Source organism: Doryrhamphus excisus, linkage group LG2 (assembly GCF_037039965.1).
Source record: "Doryrhamphus excisus strain RoL-2023G ecotype Guam linkage group LG2, RoL_Dexc_Guam_v1.1, whole genome shotgun sequence".
NCBI classification, from domain to species: Eukaryota; Metazoa; Chordata; class Actinopteri; order Syngnathiformes; family Syngnathidae; genus Doryrhamphus; species Doryrhamphus excisus.
In genome coordinates, this window is record NC_136358.1 from 9,819,401 (window position 1) to 9,844,376 (window position 24,976).

General features: G+C 44.4%; 1 protein-coding gene across 1 annotated transcript in view; it reads left to right on the top strand.

Annotated features, from left to right (window-relative positions):
* Window positions 1-24,976, top strand: part of zanl (zonadhesin, like) — a 60,229-nt gene that overhangs the window by 20,273 nt on the left and 14,980 nt on the right. Inside the window, exons 58-96 of the mRNA XM_078789161.1 lie at window positions 55-193; window positions 514-594; window positions 671-864; window positions 939-1,080; window positions 1,166-1,452; window positions 1,542-1,690; window positions 1,764-1,892; window positions 1,963-2,101; window positions 2,176-2,317; window positions 2,397-2,593; window positions 2,662-2,800; window positions 3,068-3,172; window positions 3,247-3,440; window positions 3,518-3,659; window positions 4,517-4,761; window positions 6,446-6,594; window positions 6,669-6,797; window positions 6,864-7,062; window positions 7,564-7,705; window positions 8,857-9,053; window positions 9,996-10,134; window positions 10,202-10,318; window positions 11,788-11,912; window positions 12,616-12,761; window positions 14,788-14,931; window positions 15,083-15,190; window positions 15,730-15,899; window positions 16,885-17,087; window positions 17,352-17,496; window positions 17,798-18,045; window positions 18,718-18,895; window positions 18,979-19,087; window positions 19,253-19,347; window positions 19,494-19,670; window positions 19,746-19,954; window positions 20,036-20,180; window positions 22,829-22,926; window positions 24,297-24,443; window positions 24,525-24,683. Coding sequence (XP_078645287.1) covers window positions 55-193; window positions 514-594; window positions 671-864; window positions 939-1,080; window positions 1,166-1,452; window positions 1,542-1,690; window positions 1,764-1,892; window positions 1,963-2,101; window positions 2,176-2,317; window positions 2,397-2,593; window positions 2,662-2,800; window positions 3,068-3,172; window positions 3,247-3,440; window positions 3,518-3,659; window positions 4,517-4,761; window positions 6,446-6,594; window positions 6,669-6,797; window positions 6,864-7,062; window positions 7,564-7,705; window positions 8,857-9,053; window positions 9,996-10,134; window positions 10,202-10,318; window positions 11,788-11,912; window positions 12,616-12,761; window positions 14,788-14,931; window positions 15,083-15,190; window positions 15,730-15,899; window positions 16,885-17,087; window positions 17,352-17,496; window positions 17,798-18,045; window positions 18,718-18,895; window positions 18,979-19,087; window positions 19,253-19,347; window positions 19,494-19,670; window positions 19,746-19,954; window positions 20,036-20,180; window positions 22,829-22,926; window positions 24,297-24,443; window positions 24,525-24,683 — 6,102 coding nt within the window. The remainder of the gene's footprint in view (window positions 1-54; window positions 194-513; window positions 595-670; window positions 865-938; window positions 1,081-1,165; window positions 1,453-1,541; window positions 1,691-1,763; window positions 1,893-1,962; window positions 2,102-2,175; window positions 2,318-2,396; window positions 2,594-2,661; window positions 2,801-3,067; window positions 3,173-3,246; window positions 3,441-3,517; window positions 3,660-4,516; window positions 4,762-6,445; window positions 6,595-6,668; window positions 6,798-6,863; window positions 7,063-7,563; window positions 7,706-8,856; window positions 9,054-9,995; window positions 10,135-10,201; window positions 10,319-11,787; window positions 11,913-12,615; window positions 12,762-14,787; window positions 14,932-15,082; window positions 15,191-15,729; window positions 15,900-16,884; window positions 17,088-17,351; window positions 17,497-17,797; window positions 18,046-18,717; window positions 18,896-18,978; window positions 19,088-19,252; window positions 19,348-19,493; window positions 19,671-19,745; window positions 19,955-20,035; window positions 20,181-22,828; window positions 22,927-24,296; window positions 24,444-24,524; window positions 24,684-24,976) is intronic.

Here is a 24,976-nt window from a genome sequence, read left to right on the forward strand (position 1 = left end):
CTATCCCAGGCTAGAATAGAAATCATACACTTTTTATTGTATGTGTCATTTTAGCCTGGAGAAGAGTTCTACACTGAGAACTGTACAGAGCAGTGTAGATGTGTAGCCCCCATTGTTGTCTGTGAGCCATCTGGATGCCCTCCAACACACGAATGTCAAGTCCAGGAGGGAGAGTTGGGCTGCTATCCCACAGGTAAGATCTTTTATGTGACTCTCCACTATTCGACCATAGTCCCTGAGATCTATCCTTTCGTTTTTGCTTATCCTTTTTGGGATCCCCTACTTGCACGCTAGACTGCCACTCCAAAGCTATATAGTCCCTAATGTTGTTGATACGTGTCAACCATGAACGTCTCAATACACCCAGAACCTCAATGTAGTCTGGTGAAATTCCTTTCTTTCACTGAGAAGTTAGCAATTTTTCTGGTTTTGAATCAGAACCAGTTCTCTTAAAACACTTAATGGTTTTAAATTATCATGTCTACTGTACTAACCATCCTGGTGACACACCAGGATCAACTACACCTGAACCAACAAGTCCCGGAGTGACTTCACCCGAACCTTCAACTCCAAGACCAACTACACCAAAACCAAGTATGGAATAACTTATACAACATTTTTTACAGTACGAATGAGGTTTTAAGCCATTATTGTTGTCTTTGTCTTGCAGTCCAGTGCCCTCCCAATGCAGAATACATAGAATGTGGTCCGGCTTGTATCCCCACCTGCATGGAGCCTTCCAGCAACTGCAGTGGCTCCTGCATCACTGGCTGCTTTTGCAAACCAGGTTTTGTCTTCAAGGGAAAACATTGCGTGCCGCTGGAGAAATGCGGTTGCTTGGATGACCACAACAACTATTACGAGGTTGGATAGTTCCAATCCCGACATACCAACAATAATGGCACCCTCACTAAGTCGATTTTGTTGTTTTCTCATAGCCTGGAGAGATCGTATTTGGAGACGGCTGTTCAAAGCTTTGTCACTGTGCAGGGAACTACACTTTGGAATGTGTGGATAACTCCTGTGATCCCACTGAGGAGTGCCGTGAGGTTAATGGTGTTGCAGGATGCTACCCTAAAGGTAGCGTGTCAGGGAATCAGGACCTCTTCTCATCAGAGTCAGATTCTGGAACTCAAGTGTGCTTTTCTTGTTTTCTTCCACCAAGGTTCATCATCATGCATAGCTTCTGGCGATCCGCACTACACAACCTTCGACAAACGCAAGTTCAACTTCATGGGCAACTGCAGTTACGTGATGGCCAGAATCTGCAACGTATCGTCACCTTTGCCACTTTTTGAGGTCCATGCTGACAACGAAAACCGCTACAACCGGCCTACCATCTCCTACGTGAAGGCGGTTCATGTGTTTGTTTTGTATCCCGATGAGGTCTCCTCCAGCTTCCAGTCGGGCACCGTTCATAAGGTCTCCATCTTCAAAGGAGGCACCGTACATGTAAGAACCTTGGCTCCTCAACTTCTGTTTTTGGCAGTTTTTCAAAACCATTCCATCACTTATCACACTAACGTGCTCTCCACGTCCAGGTAAATGGTATCAAAGTCAACCTGCCGCTGAGTCCGTTTCCAGGTGTCTCTGTGTTCAAATCAGGGAAGCACTACACTGTGTCCTTGGATTTTGGGGTGACAGTGCGCTATGACGGAAACCACTTTATGGACATTAAAGTGATTAAAGAGTGAGTATGAACGGACCACTTGGGTTTCCATTAGAGGTTCTGGAAAGATGCATTCTGGATGTTTTTTCCACAGCTACAAGAATTTACTGTGTGGACTGTGTGGAAATTACAACGGGGACACCAAAGACGACTTCCGCACCCCTAATGGGTCGTTGACCAATGATCCCAATGAGTTTGGAAACAGCTGGAATGTTGATCCAGAGTGAGGATTATTGTATTTGCTTAAAGGAGGAAAAGTAAAGATGAAGTCTAACATTTTGTCATTGTACAAGGTGTAACACTAAACCCAACACCACTATTCCTGGATGTGAGGAAGATGAGCAGAACCTGTATGAAAGTTCAGGATATTGTGGCGTTCTGTTGGACAAAAATGGTCCATTTGCCGTCTGCCACCCCAAAGTAAACCCCAATGTAAGTTACCAGGCAAGCTTTCATGATCATACACACTTGACATTTGGATGTTAGCATTTTTTTGTTGGCTTTAGAATTACTTCAAGGATTGCGTCTTCGATCTCTGTGAGCTGGATGGTGCTGCGTCTATTCTGTGCGAAGCCATCGAAGCCTACGCAAACGAGTGCCAGGATCGCGGGGTCCAGATCGGACCCTGGAGGAATGAGAGCTTCTGTCGTGAGTACATAATCCACAGGGGACCCTGAGGTGACATACGTGGTTTTCTAATTATACCCCCTTCTTTCCTCCTGCTAAGCTTTGAGCTGCCCACCCAACAGCCATTATGAGCCCTGCGCGGATCCCTGTCAGGAAACGTGCTCTGGAAGACCCCCTGCCTGCAGCGGACCATGCACCGAGTCCTGCGTCTGCGATCCTGGCTACATCCTGAGTGCTGGAAAATGCGTGAACAAGAGCTCCTGTGGCTGTCAACACACCAACGGCCAGTATTACCAGGTACTACTTCCATGCTATCCCAGGCTAGACTAGAAATCATACACTTTTTATTGTATGTGTCATTTTAGCCTGGAGAAGAGTTCTACACTGAGAACTGTACAGAGCAGTGTAGATGTGTAGCCCCCGTTGTTGTCTGTGAGCCATCTGGATGCCCTCCAACACACGAATGTCAAGTCCAGGAGGGAGAGTTGGGCTGCTATCCCACAGGTAAGATCTTTTATGTGACTTTCAGATCACTATTGGACCATGATTGATAAAATCAATTTATAATTTGTTTGTGCTTATCGGAGTTGAGATTGGAAGTACAGACTTCCCTTGTTTGACCATGGTAGCATAGATCTTTCCCCATTACTAGCTGTCAGATGTAGTTCAGCTGGAATCACCTGAGGAGTTTTGCTCAATTACCAGTACGCTGAAGGTTATCTGTATGAATAAACTTTGGGTCATGTACTAAGAATCTTTATGACATACCAGGATCAACAACTCCTCAGCCAACGACTCCTGGAGTGACTACACCAAACGCAACAACTCCGGACGTTCCTACGCCCGACCCAACAACTCCTGGAGTGACTACACCAAGTATAGCATATCATTTCATGACCCTTTGACTCTAGTTTCTGATTTCCTTACCTGTTTACTATTTTATCATGCAGTCCAGTGCCCTCCCAATGCAGACTACATAGAATGTGGTCCAGCTTGTATCCCCACCTGCATGGAACCTTCCAGCAACTGCAGTGGCTCCTGCATCACTGGTTGCTTTTGCAAACCAGGCTTTGTCTTCATGGGACAACAGTGTGTGCCACTGGAAAAGTGTGGTTGCCTTGATGACCACAACAACTACTACAAGGTCAGAGTAGCTCAACGTGTTCAATGTTTTGCACAAATTACAAGCCGACCACAACTTCTCTTTGTGTTCTTTTTTAGCCTGGACAAATCATATACAGAGACGGTTGCTCAAAGCTATGCCGCTGTGTCGGGAACTACACTTTTGAATGTGAAGACAGCTCTTGCGGTCCCACTGAGGAGTGTCGCGAGGTTAATGGTGTCCTGGGATGCTACCCTAAAGGTAACTTGCATTTCTGGCTCAGAACATTTCACTTGTCGATAATTGTTTCCACAATTTAGCATCCCCCTATTAGTGTCATGCTTGGGCTTCGGTTGTACTTAGACAAGAAAAGGCCAAAACTTCCTGGAAAAGTGTCCGTGTCAAAGCAAAAGGACATTTTGGAGTGGCACTTTTTCAAGGATGGGCTCTACTCATCAAGGAGCTCAAAGGAGCGCTTGATTTGATCACCTTAGCCCACTAACACACACCACAGTAAGGGTATCTTATTTATTTTTCATTTTTTTAATTACCTGAGGTGTTTATAGTTCTAGTAGATATTTCAGTTTGATGTCATAATTCCTCATATGAGATTGTCCATGCACTCCCAGTTTAAACCCAACATTACTCACCTCTTTCCTCTTCTTCTTCCACTTTTTCTGTCTCGCGGGGAGTTCTCACGCTTTGCAAACGTGTCAAACAGTGGTGGATGTTTCAGGTTGGTGGTATAAAACTTCCCTGGTTCTGTGCCACCACATGAAACTTGTGCATGGCAAGTTTTGCATTCAGCTGCAAGGTCTCTTTCGGACTGTAACGAAAAACACAGCACACACTGTTATGAACACGTGGGTTCTGCATGCTGGACAAAAGTGCCGTTTCGGAGTCTGGAATGGTTTGTATCGAAGACCAATATAATCCCATAAAATCTCTCTTTTTGACTGATATCGGACCAATACAATATCCATACCCCAAATAAACTGGATGTTGTTAGTGTTTTATTCAAGCCAAAACGGCTGACTTCCTGTGTGTTTTTGTAATTGTGGCTCAAAGGTACACAGGCATGGCTGTACTTGACTGGCTTGTTTTTTTTGTGATTTCAGGTTCTGCCACATGCATGGCACATAGTGACCCGCACTATACGACCTTCGACAGCCGCAAGTACAGTTTCATGGGCAACTGCAGTTACCTGATGTCGGCGGTCTGCAATGTGACAACGTTACCCAACTTTGAGGTGTACACAGACAACGAAAACCGCTATAACAACCTCGCCATCTCCTACGTGAAGGCTGTGCACGTGCACGTACGACAGGTTAAGGTGTCGGTCCTCAAAGGCGGGACGGTCCATGTAAGTTCATGATAGTATTAATTTTTTGGTATTGTTAGGACTTGTTTTTTTTTCAAATTACGGGTTACGTTACCAAGAGTGGAAAGATTGTACAACTACATGTCTATATTTGGCACAATCATAGTTCAAGTGGAAGGATTTGGACTTGCCACAGTCTGGTATTCACACAAATAATGGTCCGCGCCAGACAAAGGAAAAGTGACTCTCAGGAAAGTGACTGACAGTTTGGCATTGTGTGGTTGAACATTCAATGATAGCTAACATTAGTGGCAACATTTTGCCGAATTGCTATTGTAAGGTGACAACAAACATTAGTTCTTAGTAGAAGTGGGCGGCATATATAGGAGTATCTAGGGAAGACCTTTCAGATTTTTTATCGATAACGTGACAACTTTTTGTGATGACATTTCTCGTAATCTCGTCATCATTTCTCATAACATTACAACCTTTATGTTATTTATTTATTTATTTTTCCGGGTATTTATTTGACGCACAATGAACGTGCTCGCCTCCTGTTTGACCCTCGGCCCCCACTGTAGTTTGGTTGAAGCACGGTAACTCTGTAGCCACAAGCTGGAACAATATTGATGGGAAATGGAGAAAGAAAAGAGTATTTAGATTGGTAAAGTTAGATTCAAAGCCCTGGTAGATGGCTCTTGTAGCAAGAACAAAGTTATTTGGATCTACTGTCGCTGTGTTTGACTTATCACGGATTACATGGCCTGCCAGAGACTGGAGCAGTGCAGGTATTGTTTTTATTGTCATATACAGTGCTACCTTGGCATAAGAGTGGCCCAACTAACCAGTGTTTTTCACATTTTTACATCTCTCTGATGATTTTTGCATTGAACTGCCAGGTAAATTGGAGTTCCAGCTGCTATTGACGGGCTGTCAATGTGATGACCGTGGCTGAAGTCCAGTGCTGTGCTAGCGTTAGCGATTTAACATGGAACTACCACTATGATGCACATTGGCACTCAAAGTCATCAAATCTTACCTTTATACATTCCCACATAGTATCAGCATTCGGGAGCAAGTATGAGGGGGGAAAAAAAGGGTGGGGGAAATACATCCAAATACATCCATACAGCCGTCTTTGCATGGGAGAACGGTGGATGCTGCGTTCAATGACCTTCAAACAAAATAGGACAAATTGCAATTCGCATTAAACGTTCAAAAACTGTGGGTCTAAAACTGTGGGTCTAATAAATAGTTAGCGTATTGTAATAAAATAATATTTACTGTAATACAATGATGAATTTCTATGGATTTTAATGTGTTTTAAAAGAGAAATGAAATGACATCAAGTTTGTAATTTGGGTGAAATGCTTTATGACTACTGCAAAAATCAGTATGCATATCAAAAAATCCACTGTGGCGACTGTACTCAGGAAAAAGCTGACAGAAACAAACCAAAAGCTCTGTGTTTTAGGTATTTTCATTTGTACATTTCATGAAGGAAAGGTGCCTTGAGGAAAAGCTTTAATAATAATCCTTTCTTAATGTTCCTAGTTCTAAAGTAAAGGAGATGTCACAAGATTATAATTTTGCCATAAATTAGCCACACCACTGTATGAGCCGCAGGGTTCAAAGAAAGCAGCGGCTTATGTACCTGAAATTTTGTCACTTCCTCCCTTTAATATTAGGACTTTCTCATTATACAAATGTATTGCTTATTATGCAGGTGAACGGGTCCAGAGTCAACTTGCCCATGTCTCCGGTGCCGGGTGTCTCGGTGTTCCGATCAGGAAGACACTACACAGTGTCGATGGATTTTGGCGTTGATGTGCGCTACGATGGCATTCAGTTTATGGACATCAAATTGATTCACGAGTGAGTTGAAGCTGAAAGCTGGGATATTTTCATTTCTGCCACAATGGATTTTAAAAACCATTGTTTTTTTTTAGCTATAAGAACCTATTGTGCGGAATGTGCGGCAATTACAATGGAATCGCTCAAGATGACTTCCGCAAGCCAGATGGGTCGTTGACTGGTGACATCAACGACTTTGGACATAGCTGGAACGTGGATCCAGAGTGAGTACTTTGAGAAAAAGTCAAGGAGCCCTTTGGCGATGTTGGCAAGGAAAATACTCTTTATAGTGTTAGTGTTCCTAAACAAACTAACAAAAATAAGAAACAGTACATGTTTGTTGTTGCAACAAGCTGCAAGAAGCACAACATCACTACACCCGAATGCAACGAGGAAGACGAGAAACTGTATGAGAGCAACACCTACTGTGGCCTTCTATTGGACAAGAATGGACCTTTTGCTGTGTGTCACCCCAAAGTCAACCCCAATGTAAGTCCATCTGTCTATCCGTCCATCCATCCATGCACCATCCATCCATCCACCCATGCACCCACCCATCCTTCCATGCATCCATCTATCCATCCACCCATGCACTCATGCATCCATCCACCCATGCACCCATCCATCCATCCATGCACCCATCCATCCATCCATGCACCCATCCATTCTTCCTTGCATCCATCCGTCCACCCATGCACTCATGCATCCATCCACCCATGCACCCATCCATCCATGCATCCATGCACCCATCTATCCTTCCATGCATCCATCCACCCACCCACCCATCCATCCATCCACCGACGCACCCATCTATCCATCCACCCATGCATACACCCACCCACCCATCCATCCACCCATGCATCCATCCATCCATCCATGCATCCGTCCACCCACCCATCCACCCATTCATCCTTCCATCTGTTTTCTATGCAAACAAACGCATTCTCTTGTATTCTTTCGAGTTTAAACCTCTGTTGTTGTTTTCTCCAGACTTACTTCCAGGACTGCGTCTTTGACCTGTGCGCTCTGGATGGCGCGCAGCCTGCTTTGTGCGACGCTCTGGAAGCCTTCGCCGACGAGTGCCAGGACCGTGGTGTCCAAATCGGACCCTGGAGGAACCAAACCTTCTGTCGTAAGTATTAAAGAACTAATCTGTTGTTCATTGGGAAAACATGTAAGGAAGTTAGCATCCTTTATAAGTAACTGTGTCATTGTTGTTTAGCCATGAAGTTGTACAAAATCCCCATCAGCAGAGGCTTTGTACCATGAGCAGAGTTCTGCTAGGTTTTCCATGATGAGGAAAACAGTTCCGGCCAGTTGGTGGGGTCACTAAAGTAAAGTGTTTTGCTTCTCAAAAGAGTTTTGTGACACACTTTAGTAAGCTTTAGTAAGCCTTAGTAAGCTTTAGTACTTTAGTAACCCCACCAACTAGGCCAAACTGCTTTTTTCATCAACAAAAACCGACGAGAACTCTTCTCACATTGGGGGAAAATCACTCTTGATCCACTACGCTGCTGATGGGGATGTCATACATATTCATAGCAAAAATTCCCAGTTATCACTTTAAGTGGTTTTAGCTGAAAAATGTCCGCAATTTGGGTCGCGGTCCATCATTGAGGGGTTTTGGTGTGCCAAACCTGTTACTCAACACCGCATGTGGTGCACTTCAGAATCAATATTTATATAATTACATGACAAAGCCAAAATGTTTAAATAAAATACTTGGTGTGTAACCTTGCTTGTCAATTAGTTTTGCTCTGATCAACCAATCAGAGGAGATAAAAGTGTAGATGTCAATATGGACTGGTAGGCAGGCCCTGTGAGGCGATCTGAAGTCGTATTGGTGATTCCGACGGACCCGGGCAGGTTATATAACACATCAAAGCTGGAACCTAATTTGGCAATAAAACTAATCCAACAAACAACTACTAGAAGCAATGCAGTCATGTAATAAAGTGATGGGAATAAATGGATAATACTTCATGGAACAAATTTTAGAATGTAGTTGTAAATGTAGGTCAGTGCTTCTTAGTGGTAAGGCCAACAGAGAAGGCTTTGCTAGCCCTGACTGCTCATAATGGCTCCAACCAGGTTTTTTGTAGGTTTATTCAGAAGGCTTTATGTGCGGTTTCCCATTGCGTGCCTTCATAGCTATGTCTTTTTTAACTGTTGTTATATCTTTAGAACACACAAACTGGACTTTTCCCCCCTTTATTACAACTTCATGCTGGTAATTTTCCGACTTCTGTTCATGTAACGTCACCGATGTTTCCCTCTGCTTAGCTTTGAGCTGCCCCCCCAACAGCCATTACCATCCCTGCGCGGACCCCTGTCAGGAAACATGTTCTGGAAAGCCCCCGTCTTGCGAGGGACCATGCACCGAGTCCTGCGTGTGCAATCCTGGCTATATCCTGAGTGCGGGGAAATGTGTGGACAACAGTTCCTGTGGCTGCCAACACACCAACGGCCAGTATTACCAGGTACTACTTCAATGCTACGCCACATTAGGAAATAATAGGTTGAGCTGCATCTGTTTTTATATCTTTAGAAGGCACAGAAAAGGGAAAGACGTGTGTCCGTGTCTCACATAAGGATTGTGTATGTAAATTTCATACTAAAATCAAATAAAACAATCAGTCAGTTTTTTATGACATTCCAAGGGCCCCCCCCTTGGAAATCTCAGGGCTGCACGGCGGTCGAGTGGTTAGCGCGCAGACCTCACAGCTAGGAGACCCGAGTTCAATCCCGGCAAAACCGGCACAGAAAGCTTTCTAGATCTTCCAGACTCTGCACCTATTCCTGCAGCATTTCCTGTCTCCCATCCAAAGAGTCTGTGTAATTTAGTCCACCCCCGGCCCTCCTCCAAGCACTCTTCCTGCCCAGCACACTCCGCCATGATTGATCATGCTCCCAAGCGCTCCAGAGAACTTCCAGACAGATGCCCAACTCCTTCAGTCCGATTACTTCCACAAAATAAACACAGTTATGACACTGATAAATTGGTACTTGCAGCTTGCTCTTCCGACTCACCACCACCAAGTAACATTGGAAAGGCGTCGGAATTCATTGGCCCATGTTCCCAAAACAGTCCTGTGTGAAGTACCGTTGACAGATGAGAATATTTTGCTCAGAATCAGAAACTCCGACCACTTCTGTCTGATGCTTGCCTCTTTAGGCACACCTGAATGAACATGGTGACATTCCAACTTTATTTGTGTATTTTCTATTTTTGACAAATGTCAAATTTTTCTCGGAATGTTATGCTGTTTTTCTCACAGCAGTAAGAAATCTTTAACATCATTCTGGCTTCCTTCTTGTAATTTTAGCACTTTTTGTCATGTTATTCGTATTACTACAACTTCAGTGTTATGTCAAGTGAGACAAAGCACGCACTTTGATTGATTGTACGTTTTGCGTGCTAGCCTGGTGAGGAGTTCTATGATAGCGACTGCAAGCAGAAGTGTCGATGCGACGCCCCCACTGTGAGCTGTAAGCCATCTCAGTGCCCCCCAATGCACCAGTGTTTGCTTCTGGAAGGACAACTGGGCTGCTATCCTACCAGTAAGTGACTCATTATACTGCATGTTTAATACTACTACAGTATACAGTAATATTTCTATGCTCGCAGGCTCTAAGGACTGCATCATCTCCGGAGATCCGCACTACCACACTTTCGACAAGAGGTTCTACAGTTTTATGGGCACATGTACCTACACACTGGCTCGAACCTGCCAGAACAACACAGGTAAGCGCTACTCAACTGCAGAAAGAGACTGGCATACAGCATGCAAAGCATTTGTAGGTAATCATGTATGTATATGTATACTGTATGTGCAATGGTGTGATAAAGTGTTAGCTCCCTCGTGATCCAAGACCAAAACCACTGCTGAACAAAAAGAACATTAAGGCTGGTCTCCATTTTGCCAAAAAACATCTTGATGATCACCAAGACCTTTGAGAAAATACTCTGTGGTCTGACAAGACAAAAGTTTAACTCTTTTGGGAAGAGTTAAAGACTTTTACATCTGGCGTAAAAGTCATTAAAAGAACATGATAGCAAGAGTAAAATAAAATTGTCCTGTTTGACCTGCGGCTAAACGCAGCGGTGGATGTGGATACACGAGCAGGACTCTCGTGAGTTGAGGTGCCACGGAGTATGTCGCCTGCCAGAGAGAAGGTAGAAATTACTGGAGCACTGCCACTATTTTTCATTGCCATTTATACAGTGGTATGTATGATGGCATCCGAGTGTCCCAGCTCATGGGTGTTTTTTAGATACGAGCCGTCCCACGGCTGATTTTTTGCTTTGAACTGCGAGCTACAATTTGGGTTATGAGCGTTTATTTACTGGCAGGCATACCCAAGGACAGCTATTTGGGGGCTTGTGTCAATGCCGCTCCCATTTAACATGCTAAAACTGTATATTATTTTTGAAATAAAATAAAGGTCCATATTTCCAATATGGCTGCATGGCGGATGAGTGGTTAGCATGCAGACCTCACAGCTAGGAAACCCTAGTTCAATCCCGCCCTCGGCCATCTCTGTGTAGAGTTTGCTAGGTTAATTTAATTGAAAAGTTGAAAAGTATGAATGTGGTAGAAATGGTTGTTTGTCTATATGTGCCCTGTGATTGGCTGGCCACCAGTCCAGGGTGTACCCTGCCTCTCGTCCGAAGACAGCTGGAATAGGCTCCAGCACCTGCCCCCCGCGACCCTCGTGAGGAAAAGCGGTAGTGAATGAATGAATGAATTTCCAAAATGGCTGCGTGGCGGTAATCCGGTTTCCTCCCACATTCGAAAAACATGCGAGGTTAATTGGTGACTCTAAATTGTCCATAGGTATGAATGTGAGTGTGAATGGTTGTTTGTCTATATGTGCCCTGTGATTGGCTGGCCACCAGTCCAAGGTGTACCCCGCCTTTCGCTCGAAGACAGCTGGGATAGGCTCCAGCACCCCCTGCCACCCTCGTGAAATGAATGAATTAATTTCCAAAATGTATATCCCTGTACATGTGGTCGTCGTAGTTGAGTTTGGAATTGTTTACCAAAAAGTTTTTACTTTAAATTTACTTATTGTAGATAAATACGTCTTTCTATCTTAATTAATTGGGATTAATTGGGAATAATTACGAGTTAACTATGCGCAACATGTAATTATTGATAGATTGACAGCCCTGGTATATGTCTATCAATGTGTTATTGTGTCACATTGCAGGTCCTTGGTTCTCAGTGGAGGGCAAGAATGAGGAAAGAGGAGTGTCGGGGGTGTCCTACCTGAGAAAGCTCTACATCACTGTGGATGGAATAACACTCACATTAATGAAAGCCAGGAGGACGCTGGTTTGTTGGACATCTTCTCTATTCTATACATTCAGATGGGCTCTGTCCTGCTTATTTAAGATAGTTTTTTAGTTTTTTGTTTACATAGGTAAGTTTCAGGAAAACATCAGTTCCCAACTAGAAAGCAGCTTTTAGCTTTTTGTGAATAGATGCATTTCAAGCGTAGCTTTCACTTTGACACAAATATTTGTTGCTTTTGTGACATATCAAATATCCACACAACTATACCAACATAAACAAGTTCCCTACAATCTGTAACTTTCTGCACGCTACACTCCTCTACTCTTTCTCTTCCTCCTTCCTGTCATGTGTGATATTCTGTCCACATGATCTCTGCCCAGCTCTTCTCAAATGCACTGCTGCCACCTTGTGGCCGTTTTTATGGCTTAAGATTGCTCTGAAGTGAAAATGCATTCATGTAGAGTTGCATCATCACCTCTTTTTTTGCTTCCTGCGCAAACATAAAGGCAAAAGACGTCTAAATATGTTGGAATCGGGTGTTTAGTTTATACAAACGTGCAAATATGTCTTTGGTATTGAATGAATTAAGACTTTCATTCATGTGATGCTACTTTTTTCTCATGATGACATTATGTTTTTTATTGCAATCTTGTTGTTCTAATTACATTTTTCTGTATTCCGACTTGATCAGTTACTCATAGTAATGAGTAATAATATATTTCTCCATGTTGTCTCCTTAAAGGTGAATGGGCGCCGTGTAGCGCTACCTCATTTGCCGTCTCCTAAGGTGACGGTCAGCATAGCTGGTCAGTACGTCACCGTGCAGACGACCTTTGGTCTTCAAGTACGCTGGGATGGAAAGCATCACGCCCAAATCTCTGTACCCAGGTAATGATGGAAACACCCCCCTACCACTTAACGTCCACTACAATGTCGTAATGTCTACAATGCTGTAATGTTGCAACAATAGGAAGTAGTAGTTTGCAGTAGTAGTAGTATTCATTCATTCATTTTCTTCCGCTTATCCTCACAAGGGTCGCGGGGGTGCTGGAGCCTATCCCAGCTGTCTTTGGGCGAGTGGCGGGGTACACCCTGGACTGGTGGCCAGCCAATCACAGGGCACATATAGACAAACAACCATTCACACTCACATTCATACCTATGGACAATTTGGAGTTGCCAATTAACCTAGCATGTTTTTGGAATGTGGGAGGAAACCGGAGTACCCAGGGAAAACCCGGGTCTTCTAGCTGTGAGGTCTCCACGACTTGCCGCCGTGCAGCCCGTAGTAGTAGTACCACAACAATCGAGAAAGATGCGGTAACGTTACGACACTTTGGTCGAAATATTCACATAAAGATGCTGCAACGATTGAGTCATGATATTATTATTGAGTCGTAGTAAGGCGGTGTAACATTACAACAATTTGGTGGCAGTATTATGAAAACGATGCTGGAATGTTACAACGCTGAAGTCGTAATAATGCGAAAGACAGTGTAACGCTACAACAATGAAGTCATAGTTTTAGGAGACAGACGCCATAATAACAATAAGCTGTACTAGTATGAGAAAGACGCTGTCATGTTGTTAGACTCCAAATTGTCCATAGGTATGAATGATTGTTGTCTACACGTGTCCTGTGATTGGCTGGCGACCAGGCCAGGGTGTGCCCCACCTATCAGCTGGGATAGGCTCCAGCATACCCCTGCAACCCTAGCGAGGACAAGCGGAAAGAAAATGGTTGGATGGATAATACGAGAAAGATGCTGTCATGGTGCAAAAACTAAGTTGCAATAGTACAAATATATTAATTTTCTCGAGTTATTTCAACGTTTTACTTCTTCCTTTATTGCAATTCATTGGTTCCAGACCCCAGCGTAACAAGGGAATTCCTGCCTTATTTATGAACAGCATGTTTTCATAGTTTGAGCATATAAAGCCTGTTTACGACCTTCTAAATGAGTTTTTTGCATTATTAGTTCCCTCTAGATATGAAATAACACACCTACTGTCACCTTCACACTACTATTACCCAATATGGTGACATAAGAAGAGGCAAATAAGACATAACAGACTCACATGTTGGCATTGACAACGTACTTCCTGCCGTGGCTGATCAATGTGACAGTACTGACACCTCGTGACCAGCGTAGAATACGACTGTATTGTGGTCAAGGAGAGACTCACGATGCACTTTGTTATTGTTTATGATTTATTAACAAGCAGAGAAGACATATGCAGTGAACATTCACACAGGAGCTGCTGTTGGCCACAACTCAAGCCAGTCAATTGATACAGCAAGACGCTCCACACTGCGAATACTCAGCTAAACACAGTGGACCCTAGCTAGCTGCTGTCACACACAGACATTACGCTACATAGCACGTTTTCTGAATGCATTATATTTGTATTGTCATTTTGCCATTTTTATGCTTGAAAATGCATCATTTAAGCAGGAAATACGTATAAAAGTTGCTTCAATATGCCTATTTTATGTAGTCAACCATGAACTAATGGCAATTTATGAATCAATTTATGAAAAATTATGATTATTATTATTATTTTGATTTTATTATTATTATTATGAGGATTATTCAATAGCGGAAAATCTTTCTGCTTACATTATATTGTATTTCTTTAACACAACAACTTTAATATTAAGACTTATTAAGACTTTTTCTGAATGTGCATTTTTCAATACTGCGACTATATATGCAAAACATGATGTCTTTTCTTTCCTAATTTTATGTATAGTTACTGAGGAACTTATGGACATACATTTAGAGTAGTTACTGAGGAATGAATGAGTAAAGTGTTAGCCTTTTTTCCTGTGAATAAACTTTATTCTGGTGACATTCCGACCATTTGAAGCCCTTTGTTGTCACCTATGATGAACGGCTGCTGTGTTTGCTAGCTCGTACTACAACCAGATGTGCGGCCTCTGCGGCGACTTTGACGGCAGCCCGGACAACGACTTCACCAAACCAGACGGCGCTCTGGTCACCAACGTCAACGACTTCTGCAACAGCTGGCAGACGGAAGAAGACGAGGATGACTCGTGAGTTCTTTTATGCTCATCTCCTAATTTCTTTTATTAGAATTCTGCATACACCAAAGAAGCTCAAAAGTCAATATGATTTTATTATTGACATGAAGAAAACATAGATTCAGGACACGGATTGTTTTATTTTCATCCTTTGTATCATTAGATGTTCACCGGGCACCAAACCTGATCCCGACTGCAATCCTGAACTTGAAGCTGAGGTGATGAAACCGGAAAAATGCGGCAAAATCAAAGATCCTGTTGGAGCATTCCGGTAAGTAATCAAAGAAATAATCCGATTACATTCTCAAATATGCAAAAAAACTATTTTACTGTACGTTGGAAACTTGGTGAGCGGAATTCATGAACATGAACTGAATCCATTATTCCCATAAGAAATCATGTAAATCCTATTACACGCGACTCTCGTTTATCGCAGTTATATCGTTTGTCGGGATATCCTGCATGCCCTGAAAGATCTGGAGGGGTTCTAAATTGCTGTAAACCAAAAAACACGCTAACTGGGGCGGATGCTAACCAAGGTTCCACTGTGTATTATATAATTGTAATTTTTTTGTGAGGTACAACAGTACAATACCAGCGATGTGTTTACTGTGTTAGCATTCTTATCTGGATGGGTGGATTTATTTTTGGAGTGTTACACATAAAAATACATAAACCCCCCCCATAAAGATTAGCGGTATCTCTTGGTGTAAGATTACAATTATTGTCATCATGGCTTGTTTTTTGAACACGTTGGACTTTAACTACAGGAAACTCATGAACGCACCCCCTATCTGTAACTATTTTCAGGGAGTGCATCGATGTGGTCAACCCCAGCACGTTCTTCCAGAGCTGCGTGTACGACATGTGTCAGTTTGAAGGCCAACAGCAGGTCCTGTGTGACCAACTGCAAGCCTACACTGATGCATGTCACAGCGCTGGGGTCAAAGTTTACCAGTGGAGGACGCCAGAATTCTGCCGTAAGAGCTCATCGTCTGTGTTATGATAAACTATACTTATGATAAAATTCAGTCAAAACAATTGTCCTCCATGTGTGCCGAGCACAATATCGATGAATCTGACATTGTCCATTTTGCTGATGTTCGTTGCGCTTGCCTAGTCCTTTTATGGCAGCGAATCGAGCCAACCTTCTGCTACCACACAACCCTCAGACATAATAACAAAAAATATGTTTGACAACATCAGAAATTTTACAAAAAAGGGCCCCCACAGCACAAAAGCAATTGAAAGAATGGAAGGGGTGTCCAGATCCTGAAAGACTACGATGCCCTTTTCATCTCCCGCCAGCCAATTTGGTCTGCTTATATTGATACAAAAGCTTAAATCAATCTTGCTAAAGGATTTCAATACCAAAAAAGAACACGGCAAACGGCTGCTTCCAGTCAACTTTATTTTTCACACTTCCACCACCAGAGCACAGCACACACACCGATTCCCGCACTTCCTGGTTCACAGGTCATGCTCAACCCGCCCCACATAGCTGGCCAAACACATGCCTGCAACAGAAGAACCAACTGACATAGCATACACACCTATTCCAATGAAGACACAAGCGTACAAATACATGTATTTAATTGTGTTGTATTCAGATATCTTTTTATCGCTTGCAATAATTACTGTTTTTCATATGTACATGCTGGCGTTCGTGGTTTCTCTCGTGTGTATACATTCTATACACGCGAGAGAAACCACGAACGCAGTTGGTTCTTCTGTTGCAGGCATGTGTTTGGCCAGCTATGTGGGGCGGGTTGAGCATTGTTCTATACCATAGAACAATGTCGAGTGCATTATTGACCACTTGTAATGCAGTTCAGCGCAGGATCGGATATATCGACAGTCCGGTTATATCGATATTTTTTCCGACTCCCGACAATATCGATATAACAAGACTTTACTGTAATTATAACTACAACCAATAATTACTGGTTCTTCCTGTCTTTTTAGCGTTGGAGTGTCCCGCCAACAGCTCGTACTCTCTGTGCGTAAGCTCCTGCCCAGAGACGTGTTTGGGGGTGGTGGGACCCCCCGGCTGTCAAGACGTCTGTGTGGAAGGATGCCGATGTGACCCTGGATTCATCCTCAGTGACGACAAGTGTGTGTCCCTCAAAGACTGTGGCTGTTCGGATGCCAGTGGGACATACCATCCTGTAAGGGTTCTTCAATTGCTATTAGCGATAAAGAAATATTAACACTGTAGCAATTTTAGAGTACAGCGGAACCTTGGTTTATGTCAACAATTTGTTCAAGAATGTTTGACATGACTTTTTCCTCACATTTTTATTGCAATTGCAAAGACTTTATAGTCTTGTCATATTACTCGTGTATTACCCATGTATTCCTATAGTTGTGTAACGTTGTGTAAAGTGCTGTAATATTCGGATGTATGAGTAAACTGTATCTGTATGTGTCAGGTGGGTGATGAGTGGCTCTCCGAGGGCTGCAAGGAGAAGTGTCGGTGTGAAAGTGGATCGTTGATACAGTGCACCAACAGCAGCTGTAAAGACAACACTGAAAGTTGTCAGCTCCACCAAGGAGAGTACCAATGTCGCCCCCTAGGTACGTTCAATGACATTTCTTGTCACAAGGTCTCCACAAGGTGTTAAATTTTTTATTCATGCGCCCCCTATGGCAATTGACGTATCCCTGGGGGTATGCGTACCCCACTTTCGGAACCCCTGGCATTGAACTCTTTGAAGATGTGTTGGTAAAAAAAACATGTGTCGTGGGACACAAATGGCCCCCGGGCCGCACTTTAGAGACCACTCTTTTATACCCACGACCCTCACACACCCAGTATCGTACAGACTCCTATATGATGAATGAAAATTCCCCCACTTCTTCTTATGTCCAACCACAGGAAACGGTATCTGTTCTGTCTCCGGGGACCCCCACTACACCACATTTGACAAGCGTGTCCACCATTACATGGGGGCCTGCTCTTACACCCTGACCAAGCTCTGCAACTCTTCCAACAACTTGCCTTATTTCACCGTGGACACCCAGAACGAGCACAGGGGGAGCAACAAGAAGGTTTCCTACGTCAGGGCTGTCGTGGTCAACGTGAACGGTTTAACGCTCATCCTCGGCAAGGGACGCACACTCCAGGTGGGTTACTTCAATTCAGGGGGGGGTGCTTATCTTGTCTTTTGCTGTGGGGCGACCCTCTGAGGCGGCCAATCAGGAAGCTGGTCCTAAATAAAACCAATAATAGAAACCTTGTGTCCGTGGTGGCAGAGAGTCAGCTCGCCATGACAGTCCACAAGCAGCCCATTGGGGGGTCCCATGCTTTGGGAGGGCAAAAAAATGACGATATTACGAGAAGGAAGTCGTGATATTATGAGAATAATTTTGCACAGGCATGAGAAAAAACAATCGTAAAACTTTATGAGCATAAAGTCTTACATTTCTGAAAATAAAGTTGCAAATTGAAAGGAAAAACCTTGTAATAATCCAATAACTTTACAAGAAAAATATTTAAATTTTTAAAAATAAAGTTGTACATTTCGGAGAATAAACAATACATTTTGTTTGTTTCTTTCGGCTTTTTTCCTTACTGAGTCCCCCCAAAAAGCGGATCTTTTTGGCTTGGATGCCCTTCCTGACAAATACCGATGATGCTTACTAGTGGAGTTGTACATTTCTGAGAATAAACTTGGCATTTCCGAAACTAGAGAGCAAGAAGTACGGCGGCCCCCCAAGGGCGGCGTACATCCACAGCTGAGGGGGTGTGAACAAACTACAAGCACAACTGTGAACTATTTTTTCTGTGCTGCACAGGTTAACGGATCTGTGGCGGTCCCGCCCGTCAAGGCCACCAATGACGTCACAGTCTACCTGAGTGGCAAGTTTATCATCCTGGAGACACTTTTTGGATTGAGGGTGCGATTTGACGGCAACCACCACGCCGACGTCAGCATTCCCACTTCCTACAACGGGCAGCTTTGCGGAATGTGTGGTAAGAAGTGTTGACGAGCATGCTGGCATTTTAACGCTCACGCTCATTATGAATTTAGCAACTTGACGCTTTTTTTGTGACAGGGAATTTCAACGGGAATCCGAAAGATGACAACCTAAAGCCGGACAACAGTCCTGCCACTAGCACCAATGAGCTGGGAGACAGCTGGCAGGTTCCTGACCCTCGACCTGAGTAAGTCATGCTAACATATGCTCATTTACCTTCAAAATGACAACGGATATCATATCTTCCATGAAAAACTTCATCTTTCATCTTGTCCACTTGTGTCAATACCAAAATAAAAACAAATATATCTAAAAAATATCTGTCTTACGTATTTTATTTGCACTTGTCCAGTTGCAGTAACGGTGGTGGCCAGGAGGACTGTGATCAAAAGGTGGAGGAAGACGCCAAGAAACCAACAAGCTGCGGCATGATCACTGACCTCGATGGTACCCCCCAACACACACATTTACGTCAGATACATACATAGCGTCATGATTAAGTCATGTATGGTCATATTCCCATGATAAAGTTATGTCTTTTCGTCCTTCATTCATCATTGGACGTATTTTCATGATGTCTTTTTGTCCTTCAGGCATCTTCAAGCTGTGTCACTCCATCGTCCCCCCTGAGTCCTTCTTGGAAAACTGCATATATGACATGTGCGCCACAGGGGGGCAAACTGTGGCGTTGTGCCAAGCCGTGGAGAGCTACGCTGACATGTGCGCCCTCGCGGGAGTCCCCGTCAACTGGAGGAACACCACCTTCTGCCGTGAGTTGCAGGCACCACCCCCTTTTTAGGGCCCTTCGGCATGATGTTCTATGTTGTCTCTGCCCGCCCATCTAGCTCTGAAGTGCCCCCCTGGCAGTCACTACACCCACTGCGGTTCCGCGTGTCCCCAACCCAGCTGCCAGGACCCCGCAGGGCCGGGCGGTGCCTGTGAACAACCCTGCGTGGAAGGCTGCGTTTGCAACGATGGACTCATCCTCAGCGGTGACCAGTGTGTGCCGCTGAGCGAGTGCGGCTGCACGGACAGCAAGGGAAAATACCGACCGGTAAGCATCTGGCGTTTCCTCTCTTCCTCTCACGTGCTCGCTGCTGTTTTTGGTGGAGTCATTCTTGTCCGATGTTTGGAGGTGGGAGATACCTGGTTTACAGAGACGGACTGCTCGGAGCGTTGTAAGTGTAACAGCAACCACAATGTGACCTGTGAGCCGTGGCAGTGTAGCCCAGCGCAGGAATGCAAAGTGCTGGACGGAGTCCTGGACTGCCACTCTACGGGTACGTCTTGGCTTTCATGATCAAAATCAAAATGAGGTGACTGTGCGTGTTTGTCCTGCCGCTCGTGTGTGCTAGTTTCCCGATATATTTATTACGTACTGCAAAGTCCTTATCCAACTTTGTCCCAGCCACGCTCTACACTCATGATCTAAACTATGCTAACGCATCTTTCTGGTTAGCTTGGCTGCTGTAGTCCACCATAGCGGTGCTGATAATAATAATAATAATAATACATTTTATTTGTATAGCGCTTTTCAAAATACTCAAAGACACTTTACAGAAGAATGGAGTAGAATAAAAACAAGTAAACAGAGTAAAAGATATGTTAAAATAATGTTAATAAAAACATTCATTGGTTTATACACAGTTAAAACATGAGTAAAAGCGAGGCGGGGCACAGCAGTCAGGTATAAAAAGTTAGACATTAAAAACAGATTTAAAGAGGTGGGTTTTTAGTTGTTTTTTGAAACTGGGAAGGTCAGGGCAAGCACAGAGTGAATGGGGCAAAGAGTTCTAGAGGGTGGGGGCAGCGATGGAGAAGGCTCTGTCTCCCCAGCTTCGGAGCTTGGTCTTACAGGGGAGTGCCAGGAGGTTGGAGTCTGAGGAGCGAAGGGGACGCGGGGGATTGTGTGGATGGAGCAGGTCTGTTAGAAATGGGGGGGTCAGATCGTGGAGAGCTTTGTAGGTCATGAGAAGAATTTTGAATGCGTTGCGAATGGGAAGCCAGTGGAGGTTTTGGAGGACAGGGGTAATGTGTTCACGGGAGCGGGTGGAGGTGAGGAGGCGGGCAGCGGAGTTCTGAATATATTGTAGTTTGTTGAGGGTTTTGGAAGGTGTACTGTAGAGAATACTGTTGCAGTAGTCCATTCTGGTTGTGATGAATGCATGGATCGGGGATGATGTTTACGTTCTCTTCTTCTGCCACTTCCGCCCAATTTTCTGCCACAAAGTATTTATTAGTATTCCTTAAAGGGGACCTATGATGCTTCTTCCACATTGTATTCTGGTGTTAAACCACGCCAACGTTTGCGCATTTGGAAGTGAGCCCTGAAAGAAGTTTGGGATGGCTCTGAAAACTCACTTTCAGAGAGTTTTGGAGCCGGGCTTCCTGATATGGGCATTGGCAGGTACAAGCTGTAGGCTAGCTCTGTAGTTTGTCACCGTGTTACATCACATTACGTTTCATTCCCTGTGACGTCACAGGGAGCCAGACTTCAGGGTACAGGGTACCATCCTCCTTGCTCTGCTGCACTCTTGTGGAAGATTTCCCTGTGTTAGCACGATGTTTATTTAGCGTAAGTAAGCGGTTGTCAGTGTAACATTATAGAGTGTGCATACAGGGAGTGTCCTGCCTGCATGCATGCCAATTACTAGCTCACCCATGTCTGGAGTTGCTAATAGCCTTTTTACCACAATCGTGGATCTACCCGAGTGTTTTAAACATGGGTAGTCTCGCAAAAGGGACTACACGGCGGTTGAGTTGTTAGCGTGCAGACCTCACAGCTAGGAGACTCGAGTTCAATCCCACCCTCTGCCATGTCTGTGTGGAGTTTGCATGTTCTCCCCGTGCATGCGTGGGTTTTCTCTGGGTACTCCGGTTTCCTCCCACATTCCAAAAACATGCTAGGTTAATTGGTGACTCCAAATTGTCCATAGGTATGAATGTGAGTGTGAATGGTTGTTTGTCTATATGTGCCCTGTGATTGGCTGGCGACCAGTCCAAGGTGTACCCCGCCTCTCGCCTGAAGATAGCTGGGATCAGAAAAATTAAATTAAAAAACAAAAAAATTTAATTAAAATTTAATTAAAATTAAATTAAATAAAAAATTAGAAAATGACTGAATAGTCTCGCAAAAAATGTGTAATGCCCACATTTCCACTACCGATGTTGTGCCAAGATTGTCTGAAGTTAGTAAATGCGGCGCCCTCACGTCTGGCTTCTGAGCTCCACGGCACCAGCGGTGCCTCTGATAAAGTGTGTCCGACAATGAGTGCTCGTCCTCGGGCGGGCGAGGTGGATGCAGCACCCTGACGTCCCAGATCCCATTTGCACCACAACAACTATATTAGTGTTCATACACGGGAAGTCAGGTGTCTCCAACTAGTAGCTCATGAGTAGCTCACCAGTAGATTTTAACCACGTTTAAATCAAGGAGCGCTCCAAAGGGTTCAGTCATTTATTATCAACTCCTATACCCACAAATTAGAAAGTGGGGTTGACAGTACTTCTTCTCTGAAGTAGTCCAGAACACTTGGGAGTGGAACCTTCCCAGAGGCGGGCCGTGGGTGGAATAAATTAAAACAGACCTTTTTGGAAATCCAAGGAAATCCAGCTGGAATAGGTGCAGATTCTGGAAGATCTAGAAAGTTTTCTGTGTGATTTATGGTGTGTAGCTGTTCTGAAAATTAGCATAATAGGTCCCCTTTCATATTTAATTGAAATTAAAATGTACTAATGACTTTTAAGGTCTGATTGTGGGTGTCCCGTGATGTAAAGGTATTACTCTTCTAAAGGCAAATTGTGGCCTCAGCCAACGAGCACCACAAACTGACGAGAACACTGCTCATGGGATGTCGTAGAGGAAAAGTTACTGGAGATGCACGACACTGCTGATGGACATGTCATACAACTTGAACTCTCTCCTCAGGTAAAGGAGTATGTCACGTTGCTGGAGACCCTCACTACTACACCTTTGACGGCGTGATGCACACCTTCATGGGCACCTGCACATACACTCTGGTCCAGGTATCTTCCTGCTATTTATTTATTAGTTCAAAACTTATGGTTGAAGGAGGAGTCCAATTGAGCGTGGATGGCTTGTGGGACTCCTGAGGCGGCTGACAGGTACCGTCAGGAGGAGGGGCACCACTTTTGGTTGGCCTTGAAGAGGTTCAGGCAAACCGTCCAACGCCTCAGAATCGAGATCAGTACCCGATCCACACTGTCGGGGCCTGTAGACCTCGACTGAGGATATAGTTGGACAGTGTAAAGAATACTTTCAGACCCTTCTTAAATCCCACAGAGTCTGAGGACACATACGCGGACAGTTCCATCACTGTGGCTGAGGTATCTGGGGTGGTCAAAATGTGGCAAAGCTCCAGGGGTGGACGAGTTTCGTCAAGGCTCTGGATATTGAGGGGCTATCATGCCTGACACATCTCTTCAACATTGCGTGGAAGTCGGGAAGAGTACCGGGGTGGTGGTCCCCCTTTTCAAGAAGGGTGACCGGAGTGTGTGTTCCAACTATAGGGGGATCACACTCCTCCCTGGGAAAGTCTATTCCAGGGTGCTTGAGAGAAGGGTACGAACCTCGGCTACAAGAGGTGCAATGTGGTTTTCGTCCCGGTCGTGGAACACAGGACCAGCTCTCTACACCCTTGCAAGGGTGGTGGAGGGTGCTTGGTTCCTATTGCCAGCAGTAAGTGTAGCCTCTTTCCTGTGAACGTTGGCCTCCGCCAAGGCTGCCCTTTGTCATCCATTCTGTTCATCATTTTCATGGACAGAATTTCTAAGTGCAACCAAGGCTTTCAAGAGAGTCCAGTTCAGAGGCCTCAGGGTCTCATCTCTGCTATTTGCGGACGATGTGGTCCAGGTGGCCTCTTCGGGCTATGACCTAACCTATGGTCATAAGCTTTGGGTCATGACCATATTGCGGATACAAGCGCCTGAAATGACTTTCCTAATAGATAGGGTGAAGAGGTCAGTCATCTAGGGGTTTGGGCATCTAGTCCGGATGCCTCCTGGGCGCCTCCCTGTTGAGGTCTCCCCGGCATGCCCAGGCGGGAGAAGGTCCTGGGGCAGACTTGGGATTATGTCTCACAGCTGGCCTGGGAAGGCCTTGGTGTCCGGGGACCGGGAAGTCTGGACTTCCCTACTGAGACTACTGCCTCAGTTACCCAGATCCAGATAAGCGGAGGAACATACTGAATAGAAATATGCATGAATAAAAATCACTATAGGATATTGTTGTAAATATTCCTGTCATCTCATTTGTATCATTTAAAACATATTTATCAATTAGGGATGTTGGGACAATGTAATGATACCAATAATCCCATAATAATTTTTTGTGGTTTTCTTAACCATACGATTTCTTTCCTGTTTTCTCTCCCAAGGTATGTAACGCTACGAGGGTAACGCCGTTCACGGTCGTGGCGAAAAACGAGGAGCGTGGTCAGCCAGAGGCGTCGTACGTTCGTTCGGTCAAAGTTTACCTCCCTCATGATGTGGAAATTGAACTGCAGAAAGGCCGCAGAGTTCTGGTGGGTATCAATGTTCTTGAACGTAAAATCGAATAACGTCAAATAACTCTTTTATACCACGTACCCCCCCACCCCATGTAGGTCAACAAGCGTCGTGTGAGAACGCCAGTTTCGGTTAGTGGCGCCAAGGTGATAACCAGCGGCGCGTACAACCTGCTGGATACCAACTTCGGTCTGCAAGTGAAGTTTGATGGCGTTCATCACCTGGAGATCACCGTGCCTGGCGAATACTTTGACAAGGTGCGTGTCGCTAGTAGTTAGCCTTGACATTTATGTGGCATCTGTAAAGCTGTGAGGTTTACCATAGCAGGATTTAAAAACAAAGCGTACGTTTTCTAATGACCTGGTTAGCGTGATCATCTGATAGCCTGGCCCTTGGACGATATTAACGGCATGAAAATGATATCGGTTCATATCGGTATTGTTTTTTTTGCCGGTAATGATATCAGCGCAGTCGTCAGACCCGACTGTGATAAGTGAATTTTTGCCAGAAGTTTCTTTCTATAGAATATTGTTGAAATTAGAGCATAGAA